The following is a 19,442-nucleotide window of genomic DNA, read 5'->3' on the forward strand; positions in this document are numbered from 1 at the left end:
TGGCTCCTGCTGGAGGCTACAGGGCAGAACCCTTTCCTCCAGCTTCTAGAGGCTCCCTATGTTCCCCAGCCCCTTCCTCACATCCCGCCAGCTTCTGCTTCTGTCCCTACGTCTTCTGCTCTGACCATCCTGTCTCCCTCCAGTCGGGACCCTGTGACCCCGGGTCCTGCTTGGATCATCCAGGATAAGCTCCCGTGTCAGGAGCCTTCACTTGACCATGGTTGTAAGGTCTCCCTGGCTGTGGATTGTTATACAGACAGATGGTCAGTGAGAACAGAGCCTGGGAAGCGTCCAGGTAACGGCTGGAGAAAGCAGGTGGAGTGGAAGGAGAGAGTGCAGAGCTGGATTCCAGAAGACCTGAAGACTGTGGACCAAGAGCAGGGCAGCTGGGGGACAGGCGTGTCCACATAGACATGGGGCCAGAGCAGGTGTCCCCAGGCACTGTTCAAGCCAGGGTAACAGTGGCAGGTGTCCTGCTGTTTCCCTGGTTCTGACCCATTCCAGAGCTTCCATCTCTGTCATCCGTGTTCTGGATCCAGTAATCCCCTTGGGGGTGGGGAGGGGCCCTGGAAGGAGGAGGAGGCCGTGACCCTCAAGACCAGCCCCTCCTGGAGATCCTGGCCCAGCCCCACGCACTCAGGCAGCGGATGTTGTCCTGTGCAGCTGTGGCCACAGCTGTCTGCTCCAGCCCAGCCCTGGTCCCCCAGAGGCCAGCCGGGAGCTCACATGTGATCCCATGTCCTACTCTCTGGGGCTCAGTTCCCACCCCTGTCCAATGGGGCATTTGGAGCCAGGGACGTGTGATACTCCTTCTGGTCCTGTCCTTCCTGGGTTCCAGGTGTTTACAGGGGCCCCCGAAGCTGGAACGGTTGCTTCTCCCTGAGGGCCCTGCCCTTGTCAGCACCCCGTTTACAGCTCCCAGGACAGAGAGTGGAGGGGTGGCCTGTAAATCCAGCCACTGGGGCTTGCGTCAGGAGCCTGCAGGTTGCACAACATCTCTTGGCAGCTGGCAAGGTCTGGAAAAGTTGTTTTTAGCTGGGTGCAGCTGGAGGACCATCAGGGAAGTCGGCTTCTCCCAGCTGGGGGGTGGGGGCAGGGCTGGGTGGCTGGCGGAGGACAGAGGGCTTGAACACCACAGAGCCCAATTCCACTGCTGCAGGCCCCGCATCAGGGGAGGGCGCCTTCCTCCCCAGGGAGCGGCAGGCATAGGCCTCCCTGAGTGCAGCAGCCCAGAGCTGGAGTCCCCAACACGGGTTGGCCAGAAAGGGCAAAGCCAAGACCACAGCCCAGGCCTGGCTGACTCCTGAGCTCAGAGACCCCCACATCCCACTTCCCACTTCCCAGATGGATAATCTGAGACTAGGGGGGATGGCCCTGGTCATCCATGGGGCTGATGGCAGGGAGTGAGAGGGTGGGAAGTGACATTTTGGGACACCTTGAGTGTCCCTGACACTCAGACCCTGAGTCGGGAGCCTTGATGTGACTTTTAATTCAGTGTTAATTGCAGCAAAGCAAGTGCCTTCTGGCCGAGCCCCGTTCTTCTCTGGGCAGTGGCCACCCCCTTTCTGGGTCCTGCTCCTGCCCCCTTTCTTTCCTTCCCCTCCAGACTCAAGCGTTTCAGGGTGGCAGCAGTTGGGGAGGGGTGAGGCTGACAGTTTAATTGCCACTGAGGCCATTTTCAGGGAGCCCAGTCCATCCCAGGTGCAGACCTTGGGGCCAAGGTCCTGAAATGCCCGAGATCCCCAACAGCCAGGGATGTTGGTGCCCTGCCTGCAACCCACCCCTCTGCCACCTCTGAGGTCTCCTACAGCTGCAAGGGACAGTTGTGGGCTCGCTATCCGCGGTAGCTCATGTGCCCGGGGCTCTCTGCCCCCCAGCCTGAGGGTTTTCCTCAGCACAGCACAAGGTGGCTAAGCCTTGCACAGGCCAGCCGGGTGCAAGGACCTCACTCCCCCCACAGTAGACCCGCAGCCTCATGGTAGCCTGGGTGTGGAGAGAAGTGCTCAGTGCACATGGTAATTGGAGCCCAAGGATTGCGAAACTGGGGTGTTGAACCACAGCACAGTGTCCTCATTAAAAGCTGCTTGCGACAGTTCCTGGTCCTTTTCTGGGTGTGGATGCCACGTGCCCTTTGGTCTGATTCTCCCCATCTCACTGGCCCACCGCGGGGCACACACGCGCAGCCTCACAGATGCCTGGTATGCCCATCTCCAGGAATGTCCCATGAGCCCCTCTAGGTACCACACGGAATTCCCACTGCTGCCACGCTAGCTTAGGCCACCTTCCAAAACTTCCCTGTGGGGGGCCCATTTAAATCTGGACCTGTCAAGCCTCAGGCTCTCAAAGTGTGGAAGGGCATGAAGACTGGCAATTGTCCACCCCTCCCTAAGGGGAAGGTGGCCAGTGGTCACACGGCTCACTGGGGACAGACCCTGTCACCCTGTGAGGCTTAGATCAGGGAGTTCTCTATCTTCCTGGACTCGAGGGTCCAGAACCCAGGCCTGGGCCTCTCCCTCTCAGATCAGCTAGGTGCCCCTCACCCTCACCCTGGCACTCCCACTTGCTTCCCCGGGGGTGGGGGCAAGCGCTTGCCCTGGGCAAGTCAGAACTCTCAATGCCCCCTGCCCCTGGCTGGGTCCTGGGCAATCCACTTTGTCTCTTCCTGCCTTGTTTCCCCATCGCTGGGTGAGGTGACCTGTAGCAGACACAGAGAAGCTTTGGGGGACATGGAGCACGGCTTAGCTGGGGCTCGCTGCAAGCCGGGCACCTTTTCAAGCACCCCCCACCTCCCGCCTTGGGGGCGGTGCTATCTGCGTCCTGTCTACACCCGCAAGAGGATAAGGCCAGGGCAGGAAAGCATCTTGCCTGAGACCACAGACCAGGAGAAAGTTGGGGAGCTGGCCCGATGCCCCTGTGCTCAGCGTGGTTTCCCCTGGCCCTCAGCGGGCTGATGTGTCAGTTCTCCATTCAAGAGAAGCTGTGGCTGGTGGGGGTGGGCTTCCCGGAGCGCCCCTGCTGGCTAAGGGCCATGTGCTTGTAAACTTTAATTTCCATACAGTAGAGAAACATACAGTACAAGCAACACAGGGAATCCATTGTACAGCAAAGCTCACATGTACACCTCAACACACACATGCCCCCCTGCCGCTCTAGGGGTGATTCCGTGAGTCCATGCCCCTGCACAGAGCGGCACAGGGGAGGCGAAGCCGGCTCAGTCCTTGCAACCCCACCCCTGTCAGGAGGCATCCTCTGCCCAGCACCCTCTGGTCACCTCTGGCGGGGGACGAGCAGCCTTCCAGATGGTGTCAGACACTCTGCTCCTGGCCAGTCTCTGTTCCACCCCAGAAGGTGACATCATCACCAGCCACAGGGCTTGGCTTGGGAAGCCAGGGGACATGCCCTCGGGGCCTGCTCTGAGCCAGGTGCCCACATTTGATTCCCCAAGGTGGTCAGACATGGCCGCCCTCCAGGGCTTCCAGCTGGTGGATGCCACAGCCCTGGTCATTCAGTGTGATGGGCACCATGGGGTCTGGGGCAGGAGCTGGGAGGCCTTCCAAGGGGAGGATGGGTTGGGGCACTGACCTGAGCAGGAGACTCGGAGGGGAGGGTGGGGTAGGAGCAGGTTGGGCATTTAGACAGAGGTTGGACAGGTGTAAAGGCTGGGACTTGCGGGGAGCTCCAAAGGAATGTTCAAAATATCCTGGGCACTTGGAAGGTGGCCCTCAGGAGCATCTGTATGAGGGGGATATCCTGCTGCCCCATGGTACTGTGATCTGGAAGCCAACTTTCCCGAAGGCTGAGGTGGGTCCCTGGCCAAACCCTGCCTGTGACTCTGCCCCTGGACAGCCAGGAGGAGGCCAGCGGCTCTGTTGAGGACCATCCATGGTCCTTCGTCCTGACCCTGTGGGAGGCAGCAGCTCTGGATGGGACCTCTGGGTTAGCACCTGTCCTGGAATGCAGGCTCTGGCACTCAGCGACGTGGGCTCCCACACTCACAGGACCACCTCTGGCGCGATGCTGAACAGGAGGTCATCATTGCCCCTCCGCACCTCCAGCAGCAGAGGGGACTCAGTCAGGACGGCCTCCTGCAGCTCGCTCGAGTCTGACAGAGGGCGCCCGTTGACCTTGACAATGATGTCGCCATCTTGGATTCCCCCTCTGCCAATGGAGAGACACCCAGTCACTGCACATCCCTGCGAGGCCCAGACCCCGCTCAGGGGACAATCTGATCGAACAGGAGTGGTTTAAGAAAAATCACTTCAATGGGTAAGAATAACATCCTGACTGCAAGGTGTTTATACCAGCCGGAAACCCATGTCCTACCATAGGCTAGTGCTTTGTAAGCCTGCTTCTTCTCTACATTATGAGGGTTGGGTTCAAGTTCTGGCTGCAGTCTTTTTGGCTGGGCTGCCGCAGGGCAGGCCTTGGCCCCTTTGAGCCTTAGTTTCCACCTCTACAGTCCCACGTGGGAACACGCTGCAGATTCCAAGGTCCAGGCTGCAGTGAGGGCTGACTCATTAGGCAGCCTTGGTTGGCAGCGGCCACCCTTGCCACTGAGCCCACCGCTCTGGCTCTTAAGGAAGCCTCCCATGGTCCCTCCCCATAACTGCTGAAACCCTGAATAAGGGGACTGAGTTTGGTGGCTATTCATTGGTTCACAGACCTATGTTTCAACAACTCTACTACAGGCCAGCTGCGGACCGAGCACCTGTGCTCCAGGGTCCACCTCTCCCCATACAACCTCTGAAGCAGCACCACAGAAAACAGGAAGAGGGGTCCTGCTTGGTGGAGGGGGCCCTGTGAGGCTGGAGGCCGGCCTGCCTGGCTCCTCTCTACCCCACTCCCTGCCCTCGCCCTTCACGGACCCCCGAGCACGACCTCCAGCTCCGGGGATCTCTATGAAGACTGCTAACTGCAGCCCACCCACCATTCAGACACAGAGCTGGGGCCTGGATCAGCTGTACAAGCATGAAGTATCTGCACTCCATGGGCTGCCTCAGCTCATGGTGCTGCAGACAGTCAGCTGTTCTCTGGCAGTTTCAAAGAACATGGTACTTTGTCTCATTTGATCTTGACAAAGCCTCCTCAGTGGAGGAAGAGTAGGCCAACTGCCCATTTTGCAGATGGGGAAACAGGCATAGGAAGACCCAGGTGGGCCCACTGCGCTGGTGGAAGTTGGGCTGGATTGGGTTTGAGCTCTAGGAGGGGGGTGCTCTCCAGTACTCTGTCTCTCAAGACCCAAAGGAAAGGACATGCTGGGCTAAGGAAGGGCACTGCCAATTCTCTAAGGGGGTACATCATCTCTCCAGCCTGACTCTGGCTTAGGTGATAGACCAGAATCCCACCTGCCATTTCTGTGCCATGTCATGTGCTGGGACGGGGCTCAAGGTCATGCAAGGTCACCGAAGTGGGCCCACCCTAGGCCTCATGCCCACGAAACCCCACCCTCCTCCTGTCCAGTGTCCATGCTTCCCATAGGGAGGCCTACCTCTGGGAAGGTGAGTTTGGAACAACCTCTTGCACGTAAATCCCACTGCTGACTGATGGGAAGTCTGGATTGCTGGCCTTTAGTTCTTCCACCAAACTGAAAAAGAAGTTTCACAATGAATGCACTTTTTCTGAGCCTCTAAACTAACTCTGTGGCACAAAACTCTGCCGTTCTCCCCGCAACCACCCAGGCCAGAAGAGGCATCTCCTTTGGACCCTGACACTACTCTGTTTTACCACTGACCACTCTGGGTTGTCACTTGTTCTTCTCAGTGTTGCCCACTTGACATGGGCTCCTCAAGAGAAAGTCTACTGAAGGTGGTTGATTAGAAATGTGGATAGGGGAGGGTGTTGGATAGATGGGAGGGTGGGTGGAAGGAGGGATGAGAAAGAAGGAAAGGTAGAAGAATGGATGAACTAATGGATGGATGGATGGAGAGATGGGTGGATGGATGGATGGACGGACGGTGTGATGCATGCATAGACAGATGGTGTGATGGGTGAATGGATGAAAAGACAGAAAGAAAGAACACATTTAATAGAAAGTTTGGTATATTGGTCTGGATTACAAATGGCTGTCAAATTTAATTTCTAGATTAAGAGTTGATTAAATGGGAAGAATGATCATTTTAGGGACTGTATAGTTTTGAGGGTATAATCAATTGAGCATGCTTTAGTTCTCCCCACAGTGCACAATGCTCCTCCTCCTTCTCCAAATCCTTGGACTTGACTTGGCAAATTTTTCTCGCCTTGCTTCCCTTCCTTCTCCCTCTCACACTCCACCCTTTATTTTACTATCAGTGTTTCCAGCCACCCACTCTGCTACAGAGGTGATACCAATGAGTAGGACACAGTTCTCACTCCCAAGGAGTTCAGATTCAAAGTTGAGGGGAGCAGGGCACAACAGGTAATTCTGTCCCCTGGGACCAGTGCAATGCTTCGAAGGGAAGCACAGTTATACAGGGGGGAAAGGTGGTACTCCTCCCACTTGAGTTTCAAGGGGAGTAGAACAGTGTTCCCCCAAAATTCGTGTCCACTGAGAACCTCAGAATGTGACTTTGTGTAGAAATACGGTCTTTAAAGTTCTATTGGTTATGGATATCTAAGTAGTATCATCCTGACTTAGGGTGAGACCTAAATCCAAGAACTGGTGTTTTTATAAGAGAAAGAGGCCACGTGTGGATGATTGGGGTGGTGTGACTACAAGCCAAGAAACACCTGGAACCCCCAGAAGCAGTGAGAGGCAAGGAAGGACTCTCCCCACAGAGCCTCCAGTGGGAGCACTGACCTGCTGATGCCCTGATTTTGGACGACTAGCTTCCAGAATGTCAAAAGAATGGATTCCTATTGTCTAAAGCCACCAAGTCCATGGTAATTTGTTATGGTAGCCACAAAGGCTTGCTTCCTGGAGGAAGGGGCACCTGAATGGATTCCTGAGGGAACTGAAGGAACCTATTAGACAAAGTGGGGAAAGGTATTGCAGGCAGAGGGCTGGCCTGAGCAGAGGCTTGGGAATCTGAGTGTTCTGGCCCACAGAAACACCTGTAGGCAGCTGGACATAGCTGGGCGGGGTCTGGGAGGAGAGGGGAGGGATGAGGGTGGATGGGCAGCAAGGCTGCATCCTCAGACACTCACTTCGATGTGATGGTCCGCATCCGTATGCCGATGAATCGCTTCTTCCAATCTGGGAACAAAACATGACAGGACCCTGTTAGAGGTACTATTAAAGCCTCTGCCCTCCCTGAGGGGCCAGGTGGGATGGGAACCCCCCCCCCCAGGAGCAAAAAGCAGCAGGATCCATCCCATGTGGTCACAGGCATAGAACCGTCTTTGTCCTCCAGGCTGCTGTTGATGGGCTCAGAGATGTCCTGCCTAGTCTGGTGACTTCCTGCTCACCCTTGCCCACAGGCCCCATGCAACCACAGCAGCTCCCTCAGCTGCTCTGCCACTGAACCCCACACCCAAACCCCAGCAGCCATTGGAGGTCTCCTCTCCAGCCTCCATCTCGCAGGCTCCCCAAACTTGCCTGTTCAGATATGAACTTGTTACCTTCTCCTGCCTTCCCCATAAATGATAACATTAGCCAGTAATGCCCAGTGAGCACTGGCCATGTGCCAAGCCCTCCAGTTGGGAGACTTAAACACACAACTTCCTAAGCTGGCAGCTCTATCCCCTTGGCTCTGCCAGTCTGTGACTTAGGAGGTGTCTCAGCCCCAGAAATAACATTTTCATATTTGGAACCACAAAACAAGTCTCAACACAATTAAAATGGCTTATCATGAAAATCAGTAATAGAAGGGTATCTAGAAAATTTCCAATAACTTAGAAATGAAATAACACACTTCTGAATACCTCATCTTCAAAGAAGAAATCAAAAAGGAAATTAGAAAGTATTTAAAACTATATAAAAATGAGAAAACAACATATCAACATTTGTGAGGTGCAGGTAAAGCAGCACATGGCGGAAATTAATAGTACCAGAGCGCCAATATCAGAGAAGAAGAAAGGTCTCACATCAGTGATTTCAGCTTTCACCATAAGAACTAGAAAGAGAAGACTGAATGAACCCAGTGTAAGCAGAAGAAAGGGAATAATAAAGACTAGAAATCAATGAGATAGAAAACAAATTCAAAACAGAAAATAAATGAAAGGCAGAAGCTTATTCTTGGAGATCAATAAAATCAATAAGGATTCAACCAGACTGATTAGCCAAAAGAAGAAAAAATAAAAAGACAAGACAATTATCCATTTCAGGATCAGGCATGGGAGAAGAGACATCACCACAGAGGCTACAGTATTGCAAGGGTAAAAAGATGTAATTATGAAAAACTGGATGCCAACACATTTGACAACTCAGATAAAATGCACACATTTCTTGAATTTTCCAAACTGCCAAACCTCACTCAAGAAGAAGCAGATAACCGCAGAAGCCCCATCTCTATTTTGTAGTTAAAAATCTTCCCACAAAGAAAATGTCAGGGCCAGGTTGTCCCACGGGAGAACTCTACCTAATGTTTAGGAAAGAAATAGTATCAGCTTTGCAGAAACTCTTCTGGAAAACTGAAAATGAGTGAATACTTCTGTGATGCTGTGATTTATAATAAGAAATATATGTTTTGGTTTTCATTTATGGTTCCCAGCACATGGCCCCTAAAACTTCTGTAATTCCCTGTGACAAGCACTCTGGGGACATATGTTTGCTGCCAGCTCCTGAAATAGCCTCACGGTGATAAATGTGCAAAGGGTGTCTTCTGTTACTCATAACACAAGCCCCTTTCAACCACTCCCAAGTGTATGTTACTGAGGTGATTTTGAGAAGACCTTAAGGTTGGGGCTGGTTGCCAGGAAGCCTACAATGTGATTAGGGGGTTGAACTTTCAGCCCCAACCTCCATGCCACCTCTGGGGAGAGGTGAGGGACTGGAGGTGAACATAATCACAAATGGCAGTGATTGAACCAATCATGCCTACACAGTGAAGCCTCCATACAACCCCAAGAGGGAGAGTCAGAGAGCTTTCAGGTTGGTGGACATGGAGGAGCTCTTTGTCCTTTCCCAGACCTACCCTGTACACCTCTCCTATTGTTCTTGAATTCTACCTCTTTACACACAAACTGACAATGTAGCAAGTAAACTGTTTTCCTGAGCTGTGTGAACTACTCCAGCAAATGATCAAAACCAAGGAGGAGGCTGTGGGAACCCCACATCTCCAGCTGTTGGGCCAGAAGCACAGACGAAAGGCTGGACTTGTAATTGGCACCTGAAGTGGGGGTGGTTTTGTGCAACCTTAGCCACAGGTTCTGACACCCTCTCCACGTAGACAGTGCCAGACTTGGGTGAAATGGTAGGACAGACTGCTGGTGCAGGGGATCCTTTTGCATTTGGTCACCAGAATGTCAGAAGTGAAGCTGTGTTATAGCAGAGAACTGAGGACAGACAAGAGGCACAGGAGGGGTGTTCTTCCTAAAAACCACCCAACCATCATCCTGTACCCAAAACTGCGAAAGAATACTAGACCAACACCCCTCATGAAGATGGCTGCAAAAAACACTTAAACATTTTCAGCAAATCAAATCCAGCAATATATACTAATGACAATACATCAATATGGGGGAGCTTTATCGCAGAAATGCAAGGATGGTTTAACATTCAAAAATCAGCCAACGCAATTCACATTAACAGACTACAAAGGAAAGCCATCATCTCAAATGGCGCAGAAAAGTGTCTGACAAAATCTTCTAACCCCATCTGTTCCTAGGAAAAACTATGAATTCAAGGGGACTTTTTCCATCTGATGAAGGACACCTTCAAGAGACATTGAGTGAGCATCCTACTTGTGGGTAAGAGTCTCGAGACTTCTCCCCCAAGGGCAAGAAGGACGCCAGGCATCCACTCTCACCACCTTCCTATTCAATATCTTAGGAAGACTCCAGCCAGTCTAGAAAAGGCATCTAGACTGGAAAGAAAGATGCAAAACTCTTTCTGTGCGCAGACTGCAGAACCATCTGTGTGCAAAATCTGACGGAACCCACAGGAATTCCTACCAGCATAATCTGTCAACATCATGGGATCTCTTATGATTAACTGATATATGAAAATCAACTTTACTTGTATATCCTGGTAACGAACAATCGGAAATTGAACTTTAACATTGAACAACTAAAACAATTGAAATCGAAATCAGGAATTGATAAGCTGATTCTAAAATCCATTTGGAAATGCAAAACCAAAACAATGTTGGAGGCAGGACAAAGCGGGAGGACTGTTGTCGCCTGACCTGAAAACACAGCAGAGAGGTGATATTCAGGACAGACAGACAATTGGGACAGAAAGGGCTCATTCTACTTTCTACAAAGGAGCAAAAGCAATTCAGTGGAGAAAAACACATGATGTTGGAATTGACTCTCCAAGGCAGAAAAAAAAAAAAAAAAAGAAGGAGAACTTTGATTCATACTTCGCACTCTTAAAAAATTAGTTAAAAATGCATCATTGTCCTAATGTGAAGACCTCAGAAAGTAAACTGCTGGAAGAAAACGTAGAATATAGTCCTGACCTTTGGCTAGCCAAGAATTCTTAGATAGAATTCCACACACATTAAAAAAAATTGGCAATGGAGACTTCATAGAAATTGACAAAACACCCCTCTTTGAAGGCTCCATCAGGAGAATGAAAAGTTAAGCAGCAGGAGGAGACATTTCAGCTCATCTCTCTGACAAAGGCTCCCATCCAGAATGCATCCAGACCCTTCTCAAAACCTGGGAAAAACACAAACAACTCAACTTTTTAAAGTGGGCAAAATCTCAACTGACATTTTCGCACAGAAAATCGATGGTCGATGGTTGGGATCGATGGCCCCGAGTGAGAGGAGGCTAGGAGGTTTGGGGGTGGGGAGGGAGGGGAAGCTGCCAGCTGGCGGCTCTGCTGGATTGGTGGCTCTGGTGTTTACCCCCAGCAGGTACAGCCCCAGGACACTTCCCAGCAGAGATGGGCCCATGGTCTGCCCTATATTTTGAAAGGACCCCTTGGCTGGGAAGGGTCTTTGAAGCAAAGGCAGCTGCATAACCTGGTGTAACACTCCGCGATGGGGCCAGGCTGGAGATTGGAATCTGGGAGTCACTCCCTAAATGGCATTTTCATCCACAGTTAGGGTGAGGTCCTCAGAGGTAGGAAAAAGACCCGGGCAGAAGCCTTGGTGCTGGCCCCTGGTCAGCATTGCCCAGAGCCCCAAGGTCACGCTTCAGAACAGGAAGGAGCCTGAGCTTCCAGTGCTTGTGCGTGAGCAGCACCCTGGCCAGGCCAAGGTGCAGTCCTGCCCCCTGTGAGGCAGAAGCCATCCCATTAGGGCCTTTGTTTGGAAGCCCACTGCACACCCCGGAACCAGCAGGTTTGGCCAGATGTGGCTTCTCCAGAAACCCTGGGCAGTAGGGCTGGGGCACGGTGGCCTGATGGAGTTTCTGGGTCAGCAGACAACCTTGCATCTCCTCCTTCACAGGGAGATCACCCAAATGTGGAGGGTCCCGCATGCTGGGCTGGGAGCCTGGAGGTGGTGGGCTGGGGGGCCTGACTTTGTTTCCTGTTCCACATGCTAGGGACTGGTGTGTGGTTCACAAAGCCAGGGAACGCTTGCCACTGGTCCCGACTGCTGGGCTGGGGCGAGCCAAGCTCAGGAGAGCCTCCGGCACCTTGGAGAAGAGACAGTGGGCTTCCAAGCATGGGTGCTGTCCCCTCACACCCGTGCCTCTGGCTGCTGCCTCCTGGTCCAGGGGAAACAATCTCACCCGCAGGTGTCCCCAGTCTGCCCGATCCTGGAGGCCAGGGAATGTGCTTTCCAGTGCCTCCCCACAGCTCTCCCTGGGCACACATGCCACAGAGACCCCCAGGGCAGGAGACAAGTCATGTTTCCACTCCCCAGGTTGGATGAGACCCCACTGTTCACAGAGGGCCTGACATCCATAACCACCCAGCCCCACTGACCCAAACGCCCCCGGGGGTGAACCCCCAAACCCTCCTGGAGCCTGAAGCTGAGGTTCCCTTGGACCATCATGGTGTTCCCTCTCCCCTCCAGAGACCCCCGGAGCCCTCTGTGCTCCATAGCCCTACACAGGAACAAGAAACCCCCCTTAATGTCTCCTTGGTTTAACTTAAGCATGCCTTGTTTTAAAGAACTTTAGATTAACCTGGTTTAAGTATTTTGATGATTTTATTAAGACAAAACAGCAGAAGCGAACACCAACTTCAGAAGGGCTTTAAATTATAGATTCAGTCGTCCAGCTAAGATTTGTTGGGCTCTCTGACCAGTCCACATGTCCTGGGGGAGGAGACAGCTCTGGGAACAGGGGCTGAGTCTCCCAGGGTGTCTGGGGTGAGGTCAGCACTGACAGGGAGAGTCTCTGCCCAACAAAGGAATGGGCCCTGCTGGCCCCTGGTGGGTTCTAAGAGGGGAGAGGAAGTGAGGCAAGAAGCCAGGGGATGCTATCATCTGATTTCTAACAAATAGTCACCCAACATCTCAGTCTGTACAAAAGGCAGAGCCACCAATTTCCTGGAAGGGAGCCAAAGTCAAGGACACCCTTATGGGGGAGGATAATTACACTAGAAAAGCTCAGTTATTAGAGAAAGCACCAAGGCTATGACAGGTAGGAAGATGCAACCCTGGGTTAAGTTCTGAGCTTCCTAGCAGCCAAGGAGAAAAGATGTGGGGTTAGATGCCCCTCCCCCACCCGTCCAAGAGAAGAAACGTTCAGCTTCTGCAGGGAAGACTGGCTCTCCAGGCCATCTTCACATGAGGGACACCGATGAGCCCAATGGAGTTCTCAACAGGGGTTCTTCACGTGACCAGTCCTCACGGCACTGGTTTTGGCTGCACTGGGCTCCATGCGCTTGGCTGGTGGGATCCTGGAGGATCAGGCAAGCATGGGGAAGCCCCCTGCTCTCAGTGAACTGCTGGTGAAGGGGCTGGGAGAAGACATGGAAGCAATCTGAAGGTGGCACTAGTGGAGTGGCCCAGGTCTGGACGCTGGCCAGGTGGGCACGGGATACAAAATGGTGGGAGGGAGACATTCACTTGGGCTAGAATGAAAGGCAGGAAAGTGGAGGGCAACAGGACAGCTCCTGAGATCAGGAGACATAGGACCCTCCTCTGGAAGGCAGCTGTGACCACCAACCTTAAGAAGGTGATGGGCAGGCCCTCACTGGGGAGAGTCAGCCATGCCGGCCTAAGCCTCCCCTCAGGTGGGTGCTCACGGCCATCCAGGCCTGGCTAGGGAGAGCCGGACATCCCTACGTGGACAGGGAGATGGAGCTGAGTGGAAGATGCTTTCCAAGGACTGGGGGCTTGGGTTCCACTCCCCTGGAGGAGAGACTGTCCTCCTGGACAGGCTGTATGACCAGCAGGCGGAAAGGGGGAGTTCTTGGGGATGAGCAGAGTGTCGGGTGGTAGGAAGGAAGGAGGGAGGGGCGACGGGTGAGGGGCTGGTAGAAGGGTGGGAAAAAGGGCAGATGGGTAGGTGCATGCGTGGATAGAGGGAAGGGTGGGTTGATAGGTGGATGGATGGAAGGAAGGAAGGGAGGAGGGAGAGAGGGAGGAAGGACACACCAATTCTGTCTGCAGCAGCCCAGAGAAGTGGAGCCTGGTGGCCCAAGCCACTGGAGGTGGGAGGTGGGTGGGAGGTGGGTGGGAGACCCCTCCCTTCCCCGCTAGAAAGGGAGCATCGGGAGGGACAGGGGTGCCCGGGGCCAAGAGGTAAGGGGAGGAAGACAGAGGCCACAGCTGAGAGGTACGGGCTTCTGGGGACTTCAGGACGGGCATGGGGTGGGCAGGGAAGGAAGGGGTTCCCAGCCTCAGCAGCTCCCAGAGCACCACTCTACCTTTGACGTGCTTATCCTGGAACTCTGCGAGGAAGCGCGTGATGCGGTCGGAGGGGATGGCGAAGGAGATGCCGGCGGCCACCTTGAGCGTGTTGATGCCAATGACCTCGCCGTCCTGGGCGGGGAGGTCAGAGGAGCCGTCACCCCGGAGCCCGAGTACCGAGTACTGTGTCCACCCCCGGCTCCCAGGGCCGAGCCGGTCATCACTGCCCCTGGAGGAGGGGCTCCCAGGGCAGTGCTGAATCTGACCTGGAAAGGCCCTCTGGGGTTCACCTCACTTCTCTCTCCAAACCCGGCCCGTCCTCTCCCTGGCTCAGGGAGCTCATGGTCTGCCCCTCAAGTAGTGCCCACTGAGGAGGACACCCCCAACCCAGGGAGGGGGTGATGAGGCCCCTGGGACCGGAGCTTCTCTCATCCATCCTTCTAGAAGTGGGGCTAGGAGTGTGTGGCCAGGACAGCTCCCCAGTCCCCCACCCTCTCTGTCCCCCAGGAACTGGCCTCCCACTCCACACTTACCTTGCACCCCCTCAATGCCACAGCCTGGGTCACCAGACATAGCCTGGTGTGCACCCGTTTTCCGTCCTCCAGCATGAAGCCCAGGCACAGAGAACACCCATGCTGGGGCTGTGGTTCCCACTCAGCGCCTGCAGGCCGCTCGGGGACAGGGTGAAGCACCCTCTGAACCCTCCCACTCTGGCTATGCCTTCTCCCCAGACTTGCTTTCTCCTGCATGTCCCTTCTCCATGGCCCAAATGAGGTGTTCCCGCCTCCAGGAAGCCTTCCCTGCCTGGGTTCCTCCAGAATCCCCTCATTGTTCTGCATGTCATGTGGGCATGCTCACATCTGACACGCTGCAGCATGGACAGGAGCTCCCGGGGTGGGGATGGCACACGAGATTTTGGGGCCCCAGGAGCTGAATGGATTTCTGACCTGAACTCCTGGTATATTCTAGAAATCTCACCTGGGATGAGAATGAGCCTGACCTGGCACCCAGGGTGGGCATGGGATCATTGCGGGGGGGGGGGACCCAAGGGGACTGGGGAAGGACAAGGATACCCCTCAGCACACACGTAAATGCAAGAATGGGGGACCCAGAACAGTGAGCAAGCCTGACCTGTGTGTCCCCTGCCCCAGGTCCTTACTGAGCCCGTGGCCCTGCCTGGCCACAGTTCTGGGTCATCCTCCTTCCTTGGGCAGCCCAGCTGCTCTGGGGGCCTCAGGGGGCCAGGGCAGCATGTGCATGGGGACACATCCTCCTCCCGGGCCTCCAGCCCAGCCATTGGGTGTACAGATCCAAGGCCCCTCTTTAGGGTTCCATCCCTGCCTTGAGGCTGTGCTGTCATGTGAGCAGAGCCCCAGAAAAATAGAGGCTTCTGCCCTTGGGGACACTTACCAGGTTCACCAGTGGTCCCCCGGAGTTCCCGTACTGCAAGGGGAGGAAACTTGATGTGAGCTGATCCCTGAGCCCACCCGAGGGTGCCTGAAGTTCTGTCTTCTGATCCTCGTTCCAACCGGCACAGAGATGGGTCATCGAATTTCACCCCCAATGGCAGGGAAAGGCCTCACTTCACCCCCATTTCACAGGTAAGGGAGCTGAGGCCCTAGAGGCCACATGGATGGCTGTGGGGTGACCTGTGCGCCCCACACAGACTAACAGGCTCACTCCAGGCTCAGCCACGAGGGGCCTCTGCAAAGGCTCCCATTTCCAGAAGGGCCCAGAGCTCGGCAAACCCACAAGGCTTGGCACTCTGTGAGCTACAGTGACGATAATAACAGCAACAAAAGGAATGCTGGGGTTTTGGGGGTGACTTGGGCAGAGAATCTGCATCTCTGAATGTCTCAGCTCAGGGCAGCAGCTTCTAATGCCTCTGGCAAACCTGGCACCCCCGTGCAGAAGTCACAGGGAGCCCGAGATCTGCTGAACTTAAAGAAGGAGCGTGGTAGCAAGCGGAAGTGCCAAGTGATGGGTCAGTCTCTGGGGACAGGGACTCACGTTGATGATGGCGTCCGTCTGGATGTAGTCCATGTCTGAGTCCCGGAGGCCCAGCTCCTTGCCGTCCCGCTGGGCCGTGCTGACGATGCCTGTGGTCACGGTGTTCTGCAGGGCAAAGGGGCTGCCGATGGCCACCACGAACTCGCCGGGCCGCAGGTCTGCAGAACGGCCCAGCAGCAGTGCCGGCAGCTTTTTCTGGAGGGGAGACATGGGGAGGGAGGCTCAGCTGTCAGCCTTCACTGGGGCCAGAGCCAGATCGACGCCAGGCCCCCAGCAGGGTGGTCCCAGGATGGCGGGAGCAGCTGGACAGAGCTGTCAGGGGCCAAGGCCAAGGCAAGTTGCCAACTCAGAGAGAGGCCGGGCTGGCCTCCAGCTGACCCACAGTAGGAGAGACCCAGGCCAGGGTCCTTGCAATGGAGGCTCAGCTGCTCTGTGACTGACCATGGGTTCCCCAGGCAGCTGTAGGGGTCACACACAGGGAGGGTGCCCGGAGGGTCCAGCTGGGCATGGCCTCTGAGGTGATGGAGCCTAGTGGTTCGGTGGTCACAGGTCCCTCTGAAATCTGATGAGCTCTGTGAATACCATCCAAAACGTATCACACACAGATTGAAGCGTAAGACTGAAAGTCCGGCAGGAAGTCTGGAGCCCAGGTGAGGACATGGAACCCTACTGCTGGAATCCTTGATTCAACTCAACCTGATCTCTCAGGGGCCGAGAGGCAGATCCTGCTTCAAGAAGAAGTGTTAGCTGCTGATGGTGCCTGCGGGCACCAGGGTGCATGGGCCTTACTGATTCCACCGGAATCTGTGGCCCCCGAGGAAGGCCGGGGTGCACCCCGCCCTAGGATTCGGCCACAGCCCTGGGAACGGGAGAGACCTAGCAGCAGCCAGACCCAGGGTCCTCGGTGGGGGAAGGAGGGGGTATGCTGCATTCTGTGGCCCTTGGGGTGTTTTGTAAATAAAGTTTTATTGGCACACAACCCTGTGTTTGTATCACCTGTGGTTGCCACAGAGCTGGAAGGTGTCCACATAGCGCTCAGGCCCCACAAAGCCCAAGAGCATTTCCTACCTGGAGCCTCACTGCAAATACTGCCATGGCCTGTCCTTGAGCATACTGTCCCCCCCCCACACACACACAGCCTGACTACCCTTATCCCTAGAACAGGCATGGCGTCCCCCGGCTCAGTAACTACTGTCAAAGTGTCAAATGTGGGGAAGGGTCCATGCTGGGGTAAATCTCTTCTCCCTCCATCAGGTAAGAAGGAAACTCCTCATAAATGATTCATTATCACCAAAACTCTCTGGTTTCATTCAGAAAGAGCAGAAGCCAGATTCAAGGTCATGCCAAAGTCACCAGCACAGACGGCCTCACGGGTTGCCGACCTCGTGGCGGGGCTGGCCTGTAGCGGCCCTGTCCAATGGTCCTAAGTACGACACTGGACAAGCTCTGTCTCAGGTCAGCATGATCTTGGGAAGTGGCCTAACCTCTCTGAGCCTTTCCCTTCTGAAATTGAAGGACACTGACATCCCTTCTGCCAAGGGCTGTGGGACCTTCTGGAACAGCCGGTGGCATGGATGGGGGATGATGGTGGCCCCGCTGGGGGCTGCCTAGCCAGCTGGGGGGACTGGATATAGGGGGACCAGGGGCCTATGTCCCAGTGCTCTCCACAGCCTCTGGTGGCCATGCAGGGACAGTGGCATCTCCCGCAGTAGGCCCAGGAGGGACACTGGGAGTGTCCCTGGGCTTTGGAGGATGCCCATCCTTGTGAAAATGGTAGGAGCACGGCAGCCCAGCTCTGCCTGCACCTGGCAGCTCCGGGAAGCAGGGTGGGGGGCCTACACCCTGTTTCTGATCTGACTTGGGCCCCTTCTTCCCAGTGCCCCCCAGGAAGGCTGGGCTGACACAGCTCTGGGCCCTGGGGTCTGGGGAGGTGCCCCCCACACACTCACTTTTGGGTGGATCTTGATGGTGGCGATGTCCGACTTCTTGTCGATATCCTTGATGGTGGCCTCGTAGCTGTCACCGTTTTGGAGCTGCACCTTGAGCTGCTGCCGGCCAGAGACAGTGTTGGTGCTTGACACCACATGGGCGTTGGTGACGATCAAGCCAGCCTCTGACATGATGAAGCCCGAGCCACTGGACAGGGGCACGTTTCGGCCAAACAGAGGGTGTCTGTGGGGAGGTAAGCACATGCGGGCGGTCAGGGTGGGCGGGGGCCCGGACACAGGAATCTGCACACGGGGCCTGGACGCGGGGACCTGGATGCAGAAACCTAGGGGACCTAGACACAGGGCCAGCTGCAGCCATGCACCAGCTGCTGGGGAGCAGAGCCCAGCGTCGGGTGAAAGATCATGGCTTTGGAGTCTCCGGGCCTGGGGCCAACCCCAGCTCTGCCACCTCCAGCTGTGGCCTTGGCCAGCTCACTGACTCCTGGACTCATTTCACAGCCAGCCAGAGGGGATGACCATCTGTGACTTGCAATTTTCTGGGCGGAGATGGAGGCCCATGCGCATTAGGCCTGTTGGGACAGGCAGGCGTGCTCAGCCCTGACTGCTCAGCTCCGGAGCCAGACAGGCCAGGACTCTAATCTTGGACCCATCCCACTTACTATCTGCGTGGCTGGGGTCAGGCCTCAGTTTCCCAGCTAGGAAACGGGGACTGTACCCTGCTGAGTGTGATGCCTGGAGGCAGGAAGTCACTCAGCAAACAGGATGGCTATTGGCACTAATGGGCACATAGCTTTTGCGGGGGCTGTCCTGCGGCAGGTCCCCATGGGGGTGACTTCCCGGGCGGGAGGACGATCAGCCTACACAGGAAGAAGATGGCACAGGGCAGCGTGTGCCATCCCAGTGTGCTCCCCCAGTGCCTGTGGCAGGCTCCACTCCGTGAATTCTGCACCGGCACCGTCCTCCAGGGGACTCAGGGCAGGGAACACTGGACCGTGGCAGGCACGGTGCACGCTCAGACAGGCGTCTGCTTCCGTTCATGCGATCTAAAGGTCTGAGGTCAGAATTCATGGATGCAGGACAATGCCCGAGCCTCCCCAGAGCCGAGAGAACCCCGGGGCAAGGCCAGGATGCCAGGAAGGAGGGACACCAGGCACAGCTCGGGACCCTCTCCACCATTCCAGAGGGGCCTGGATGGAGCGGGTCCTTAGTGCCTGAGGCCGCTTAGCAGAGGTGAGGGAGAAAGGGTAGCCCAAAGGGCCCGGGACTGTGCAGGGGAGAAAGAACAAGAGATGGGGGGATGTCTCAGAAAAGTGAGGGAGTGCAGAAAGGCTGCCTCGTGGGCAGGACCAGTGGCAGGCTCACATTACCAACTGCTCCGGGCCAGACACAAGTGATTTAGTGCTCACGATCCCCCTATGTGGGAGCAGGCTGTGTGTTTACGTGTGCAGATGCCGTGGCCTGGGACACGAAGGACTGGGCTGGGTCAGGCAGCCGGGCCACTGGGCCCCGGGGGGACCATAGCCTCTGTGCATGCTTGAGCTCAGTTTCCACCCTTGCCCAGCCCTGGGCGGGGCTGCACCTGACCTCCTCCTGCGCCCACGGAGCTGTCACTGTCTGCAGGAGGGGCCCGAGGCAGCCAGCGGCCTCC

At 55.4% G+C, this 19,442-nt stretch overlaps 1 protein-coding gene across 3 annotated transcripts in view; it reads right to left on the reverse strand.

The window, feature by feature from the left end:
* Positions 1 to 3,029: 3,029 nt before the first annotated feature.
* Positions 3,030 to 19,442, reverse strand: part of HTRA3 (HtrA serine peptidase 3) — a 28,766-nt gene continuing 12,353 nt past the window's right edge. Inside the window, exons 3-9 of one of the 3 annotated variants that reach the window (XM_004772220.3) lie at positions 17,795 to 18,017; positions 15,846 to 16,040; positions 15,246 to 15,278; positions 13,853 to 13,967; positions 7,123 to 7,171; positions 5,489 to 5,584; positions 3,030 to 4,158 (exon numbers count right to left, since the gene is read on the reverse strand). In XM_004772220.3, the coding sequence (XP_004772277.1) occupies positions 3,993 to 4,158; positions 5,489 to 5,584; positions 7,123 to 7,171; positions 13,853 to 13,967; positions 15,246 to 15,278; positions 15,846 to 16,040; positions 17,795 to 18,017 (877 nt within the window). In that variant the 3' untranslated portion in view covers positions 3,030 to 3,992. Of the gene's footprint in view, positions 4,159 to 5,488; positions 5,585 to 7,122; positions 7,172 to 12,166; positions 12,941 to 13,852; positions 13,968 to 15,245; positions 15,279 to 15,845; positions 16,041 to 17,794; positions 18,018 to 19,442 lie in introns of those variants that run through there. The other 2 variants (XM_045075226.1, XM_004772221.3) reach the window with 2 other exon arrangements.

This window comes from Mustela putorius, unplaced genomic scaffold (genome assembly GCF_011764305.1).
Source record: "Mustela putorius furo isolate JIRA1106 unplaced genomic scaffold, ASM1176430v1.1 tig00000083_pilon_pilon_pilon, whole genome shotgun sequence".
Lineage (NCBI taxonomy): Eukaryota > Metazoa > Chordata > Mammalia > Carnivora > Mustelidae > Mustela > Mustela putorius.